This window comes from Palaemon carinicauda, chromosome 37 (genome assembly GCF_036898095.1).
Source record: "Palaemon carinicauda isolate YSFRI2023 chromosome 37, ASM3689809v2, whole genome shotgun sequence".
Classification (NCBI taxonomy): domain Eukaryota; kingdom Metazoa; phylum Arthropoda; class Malacostraca; order Decapoda; family Palaemonidae; genus Palaemon; species Palaemon carinicauda.
The window spans coordinates 47271916-47279415 of NC_090761.1; the positions used below are offsets into that span (position 1 = coordinate 47271916).

Genomic DNA, 7500 nt, shown 5'->3' on the forward strand with positions numbered 1-7500 from the left:
TCTCAATGTGGTTATTTCTTTAACATACAGAATAGCAAATATATGGAACAGAATTCTCTCTCTCTCTCTCTCTCTCTCTCTCTCTCTCTCTCTCTCTCTCTCTCTCTCTCTCTCTCTCTCTCTCTCTCTCTCAAGCATACAGAACAGCAAATACATGGAAACGACTTCCAGCAGATGTAGTGAATGGTAACACGGTAAAAGAATTCAAGAATAATTTAGATAAGATCATAAAAAATCTATAAACATTTAAACTAATCCCCTCTACCCAAGAGCAAATGGAATCTTCGAAGATGGAGTAACGCGTCTTTGAGGAGTCCAAAATCCCTGTAACTCCCTGTAACTCATTACCTGTAATGGAGGCTGTGATCCTGAGAGGTCAGAGGTCGGTCATCATCCTCGTCCTCCTTGGCCTCTGCGTCTTCAGCAGCTATCAACGACGAAGTGCTGAGCGTGAGGGTGGCCTCGTCGAGGGTGACTCTCGGACCCTTGGCATTGGCGGTCGCCTTCAGAAGGCGCTTGAGACTGGCATGGAGGTGATTCAGCTTTTCCCACTGTAGATGTCACAATTGGAGGAATACAAATACAGTAAGTTTAAGTTAAAACGAAAAAGGGGTTTAAGGTAAATTGTTAATTATTTGCATTCTTTTGCAGTGTTGATTATTTGCAATCTTTTGCAGCTTCGACATTTTAAAGCTTTCATATTCATATATAAAATATTGATTATAGTCTATAAAACTAATTATAGAATATCGCAGCATTTATTACCTAAAGATAAAATGGGTAGTACGTTAGCGCCTTCTAAATAAGCCAAATTCTTCGCAATATAACAAATGCAGCTGTTTCTAGTCCGCTGCAGGACAAATGCCTCAGATATGTCCTTATTCATATCTAAGGTTTGGCCAGTTTCCATCACCCCGCTGGCCACTGAGGATTGGTGATGATGGGAGACTTATTTGTTTGCTCACAGGAAACCAACGTATTATGGATGGCCCTGACTAGTGCAGCTTTGCGATACACAATCCCTTTCACCATGCTGAAGTATCCCCACTCACTATAACATGATACTTTACATATGATAAAAATAAAACACCTTTTCAGATGAACAGCTATTTCCGGATGAAGTTCAACCTTGACTTTGGAATTCGATTCCATCACCTTTCCTCAGCATGTTTTCTTTAACAATATTCTTCTAAGTATATGAAATTCTTTTTAAATCATTCCTATTATACTGGATGAGAAATTTCTTTTTCTGGAATATGTAAAGTTTTTTACAAAAAAGGTTCATTGAGAATTTTTCAGGATTCTTATTAACCTCTACATTTTGGGGGCTATGACCGACTTTCTAAGAGCCCCGTCCGGAAATAAGGTCCGGGCAATCTGCGTGTGTCTCTCTCTATATTGAGAACCTGTCTCGACCATTTCATTCTGAAATATTTTGAACACTGATCACTTATCTGCATCTTACCTCTTTTTGCTGCTCCTCAGTTTGACTAGAACAAGACCCCAAGACTTTCTCTATATCTTGGGAGAGAGAATCGGTCCGCTTTTGACTGTCATTTCTCATATCTTTGACCTGTTAAGGGGACGTCTAGATTAGTGGACACTTCAGAGGAAAAACAAAGAACAGAAGGGATACTTTGAAAAGTTGTACGGTAGGTCGAAGGATTCGTGCCAAGGATATTATAAATGGCAAGAGTAATAAAAAGCTTCGCTTGTTAGAGGTTTATGTTAAGCAAGAGGAAATGGTTTATTGCATAGATAGATTAATGATTAGTGAAGAATGAATGCATTAATTAGGGATTTTAATGATACATATATATATATATATATATATATATATATATATTTATATATATATATAAATGTATATGTATATATATCTATATATATAAATATATATATATATATATATATATATATATATATATATATATATACACACACACACACACATATATATATATATATATATATATATATATTATATATATATATATATATATATATATATATTTATATATATACATTTATTTATATATTTTATATAAGTATGTGTATAATATATATATATACAGTATATGTGTATATATATACACACACATATATGTGCATATAAATAGCTAATAATTCAACGGATTAAGTATAATAATCCTATCTCCAATGTTTACTAATAACACAAATCCTTTTGGTCTTCTGAAGGATCTTCCATCTCTAATTAACTATTTTTTTATTTGTCTTTTCTTTTAGAATTAGTTTCTTTATCATTGAGAGAATGTACCCAGATGATTAGATGACTTATAATAAACAAATATGCATTAATTCTATATTCATTTCATAGTTTATTTCAAAATGATTTAACAAAGCATATGCTGTACTTTACCAATGGGAATTATAATGAAATAGAAAATACAATAAACTTATTTTAATACTATAATTGATGAAATCTGTCAAGGATGATAAATGCTCGCTTTCATAATGATTTGAAAGTTGAAATGCCTCTAGGATCGCATCAGAATTTGGGCCATATGGACTGGAGCTGGGGCTGGCGAGGTGGGAAATTTCGAAGCTGCTTCCAAAAGTCAGAGCAAGGACTTTGGACAGCCATAGGGAAGATGAAAGCAGATGTTCATAAAGAGGGTGTTACTATAACCCTTAAGTAATGCTTACAATGCCCTCCATGAGGTACACTGACGGCACTAGCGGTGAAAATGCCTCAAGGCAGCAAACCACGAAGAGAAATTAACGTAGCGAAGAAAAGGGTCAAGACCAAATCAGAAAGATTAAAATAAAACTAAATAAATTAATCATTGGGTGAATAACCAAAACCTTGAAAAAGTAATTAAAAACACGGTAATTAAGAAGAGAAAAAATACGAGTAGAAAACGTGATGAAGTGACGGAAAAGTAATGAATGATCTAAAGCCTGAGAGAAAATGTCCCCGAGGTAGCCAGAAAATTACCTGGAGTCATAATAGCAAATGAACGTGAGCAAATTAACACATGATTTGGAGTCAATTAGAAAACTGTAAACTGGAACGGAATGCTACTAAAGAAAGGAAATCTATTTATTCTTTTATTTTCCCCATAGAGTTTTCCTTGTTGAGAAGACAGAGGAATGTGTACAGTAAACATCCACACCTGTTTTGAAAGTGCCTTAACCACCGACAAGTATCTATAGATATAGTGTTAGTAAAGTGTAAATGCATGCAAGAGCTTAATGACTATATACAAGATTAGGTGTTGCAATTATCATTACTTTAATAAACTCTTTACTTCTACTTTAACCAGTTTTGTATTTGATGTACCAAAGCTTTATGAAAAAAAAAATCTACAGTACAGTGATATCAGCAATAAAATTTGCTTATTCTAAGAGCAGTTTAACAAATACACCATTAAATAAAAAAAAAAAATACAGCAAAAAGTGTTCAGCCTACTTCAACTAAACCAACACCATCAATACAAAAATCAGACAAACAAAAATTTGTTTTCACTAATTTTACCACACCAATAAAATATGGCAAATAAACACGTAATCTACACATTATCAAATCCATGAATATCGTAACGATTAAAAGGATCAAATAACTGATGTCTATCAACAACAACAGCATAAAATGCACCTGAGCCTTCAGCTTACGACCCTCCTCATGCAGCTTAGCCACCCTGTCTTCCACCACCTCCTCAATAGTCTCTTCCAGTCTTCTAAAGCGCGTCTGTTCCAAAACAAAACACGGTTAGTTTCTCTTCGAGGTCAATATGTTATTTAAAAAAAAAAGAAAAAAAAAATATATATCTTAGGGATAATGGAAGGTGTTACATGTTTTCTGCGATGTTTTCTTTGTTTGTTTATTAATTTTTCTGTGCTTTTCCCTTTATAGTCCCGTTTCAATGTTTTAATTAACGACAGTGATTTCTCGTGTATAGTTTTCGAATGTCTTGAGGTTTGCACTTCTCACAGCTAAAGTCTTTAAAATATAATTAGTCTTCTTCAAATATAAAAACAATAAGACTTTAAGGTAAGCATTAAGGTTTATAAGCTCTTGAAATTAATGATGTTTTATAAGATATATGGTTTACTCCGCTATTACTTAATGTCCATTAAGACGTGAAAAATGCGAGATTTACTATGTGCTACACTGAAAATCAAGGTAGGTGAGACATTTTGAATAGAGCAATGCAGAATATGTGATTCGTCTTGATAAGTGGACAAGTTAAAAAGTAACAGAATCAATCAAAAGAATATGTATCCCACCTTCAAGGTTGTAAGTCCTCCACCCAACAAGGATATTTTACGCCCATACACTCAGATCCTGATGGACGATACACCCTGTGTGTGTTTGTGTGTATTTTGAATTTTTGTGTATGGGTGGGCCTGTATGTTGGTATGAGAATTAATGACTCTATGCTTATAAAAATACAAGTGTTGAGTATATCTTTGAATAAATTGAATATTGACAATGTCACATAACTGAAAATAAATTTAATTAATAGACAAAAATTTGTTAGTTCATGGTAGATATTTAATCTCAGGGACTACACATTTCAGATATATATACATACATATATATATATATATATATATATATATATATATATATATAAATATATATATATATATATATATATATATATATATATATATTTATATATATATATATATATATATATATATAGAAATATATATATATATATATATGTATATATATACTGTATAAACATTTATATATATATATATATATATTTATATATAAAATATATATATATATATATATATATATATTTATATATAAATATATATATATATATATATATATATATTTATTTATATATATATATATATATATATATGTATATATATATACTGTATATACATTTATATATATATATATATATATATATATATATATATATATATTTATATATATATATATATATATATATATATATATATATATATATTTATATATATATATATATATATATATATATATATATATATATATATATATATATAATTGCAAATATTGTGATATACAGCGAAATAATGTTATTCCTTGGGAATCTCTATATCTCTATTTTAGAAACATTAATAAGTACCACTGTCGACATAATACGAAAAAAAAAACAGTTATCAAGAAAAAAAAAAAAAAAAAAAAGCTTGATTTACCTCATCCTCTTCTACCCTGCAGGAGAAGGTATCTTTAGCCGATACCAAACGCTGACGAAGTTCCTCAACTTCCGACCGCACCTGCTTCAGGTGCGGCCCGCCGCAGCTTTTGCAGAACATGCCCTTGCAGTGGCCGCATTCCAGCACATCTGTGGTGGAGTTGCAGATGCCACAGATGTATTTACCTTTACCTATTCGGCGTTCTTTGATGATCTGTGCCATTTCCGCTAGATTTACATTTGGAGGTAATCCCACCACACCTTCCTTGGGCACCTGTGCGGCACCGCGGCAGGAAGGGCAGGTGATTATTGTTCTGAAAGGAAATATGATTGTTTTTTAATAGTTTCGGTTGAAATGGAAGATATCCACGAGAGACTGTTAATAATGTTTCAGTGTTTGTGGACGATTGTGATTTGATACGTTAAGTGTTGAATGAAGTTTACTTATGGATATTTCTACAAGACAGAAATATTAGTGTTATAGTTATGATCCTAAGCAAAATCCACTGCAGCCCTTGGTTAATACTTGTTCTTTATATGACTTTCAATCTAAAAATCTCAATATATAATTTGAAAGGGTCAATACTTTATAACAAGTTTCCGTCAAAAATACATAATTTGAAACCTTAATTCTCCTTTATTTCACAAACACTTGATGAAATCGATCAAACTCGTTTTCTCCAGACCTGCATGAATTGGCATAGTTCTGAAGGCAGATCAGGCAGAACGTGTGACCGCATGGCAGAGAACGTGGCCTATGGAGCAAGTCCAGACATATGGCACACGTGACGTCATCTTCGTTCAACGAGATTTCGCTGACTCCTGGGGACAAGGACGCGGATGACGAATTGGCAGACGACGCCCTTCCTCCCTCTGGCGACAAACGACGGTGGGGATGACGGCGATGACGTTTGTGGTGGTTCATGGATATAGACCGCTTGTTCGATGGTCTGGCTTTCTCCATTGGGGGCGATGAAGATGCTGACGACACTCCCGAAGACGATGCTGACGATGTCCCAAGAGGCGAAGGGCTTTCCCGCGCGTCCTCCCCTCTGCCGTAATCCTGTAGGAACCTCACTTGCCGATCCGGTACAGACAGAGACGAAGACGAAGACGAAGAAGGTATCACGACCGACAAAGGCCTTTCCTTCTTTTCTTTTTCATGACGTCCTCTGGTCTTGGGCAATATGGCGGGGGCATCAATCGGAGGCAGGTCTGCGTTGAACTGGGTGTAACCAGTGGCAACCACGTCGTCTCCCGCCGAAGGAGCAGGAGGATGGGTTGCATCGCCAGGGGATCTACTCCTCTGCAGCGCCGCCGCGGAGGAGGATGACCTCTTGGGTGCATGTCTGTTCGAGCTGCCCTTGTTGCGGCGGTTTCGAGACTCGCGGACAGCTGCCGCGGCCCCCGGCATTCTCACCTGCAGAGGATATTGATCATTATTAAATCTCGCTGATTTCGTGGCTATTTTAATGTATTAATAATAATAATAATAATAATAATAATAATAATAATAATAATAATAATAATAATAAAAATAATAATAATAATAATAATAATAATAATAATAATAATAATAGAGAAGGGGATAACTTTCTTTCTAAGCCATCCAATATCTGGAAAAAGCATATTGCTGAACATAGAAATAACATTGATGATAGTAGTACAGTACAACAATAGTAATGATCCTAATAATGACCTAACATAGGTTATTGATTAAAAATGTTTGTAAACAAGAATGACCCACCTTGCATTTTTAACGTAATTTAAAAAAAAAAAAAATTTCAATGCCATGATCATATGTTTCATATGGCCTCCATACACTGTTGAAAAGTTAAAGAGACCAAGAACAGGTTTTGCAGCCGTCCAGTCGTTGAGTACTAAGCAGTGTTGCCAGATGGGTTAGTCTAAAAATCCCCAAAACTCGTGATAAAAAAATCCCCAGAACCACCCAAAAATCCCCATTTCCAGAAATATATTTTCTTCTAATATAGAAATTACTCACTATACGTCATGTAATTGTAAGTTAACTAATTGCAACAATATAGAGGTTTACTCATCCCTGTTTCTTCTTCATAGAAATATGTACAAAACATCGTCACGGGTCATCCAAAAATCCCCAAATCTAAGGATAAATTCCCAAATGTAGGAATTAATCCCCAAATCTAGGGATAAATCCCCATATCTGGCACCACTGGTACTAAGTTCTCAGGTGTCCAACAGGATTTTAAAGAAGACCACACCCATAATGAAGGCTACGTTAATATTCTCTTTCACAGCTTAGTTTGAGAATATATTCAAAGGTTTAAAGGCCGCTTATGAATGGCTGAGGCAA

General features: G+C 34.2%; 1 protein-coding gene across 4 annotated transcripts in view; it reads right to left on the reverse strand.

Moving 5' to 3' along the window:
• Window positions 1–7500, reverse strand: part of LOC137629627 (tripartite motif-containing protein 2-like) — a 135477-nt gene that overhangs the window by 9349 nt on the left and 118628 nt on the right. For 3 of the 4 annotated variants that reach the window (XM_068361136.1, XM_068361137.1, XM_068361135.1), the window contains exons 2-6: window positions 5852–6585; window positions 5167–5479; window positions 3620–3712; window positions 1466–1573; window positions 349–551 (exon numbers count right to left, since the gene is read on the reverse strand). In XM_068361136.1, the coding sequence (XP_068217237.1) occupies window positions 349–551; window positions 1466–1573; window positions 3620–3712; window positions 5167–5479; window positions 5852–6579 (1445 nt within the window). In that variant the 5' untranslated portion in view covers window positions 6580–6585. The remainder of the gene's footprint in view (window positions 1–348; window positions 552–1465; window positions 1574–3619; window positions 3713–5166; window positions 5480–5851; window positions 6586–7500) is intronic. The other variant, XM_068361138.1, reaches the window with a different exon arrangement.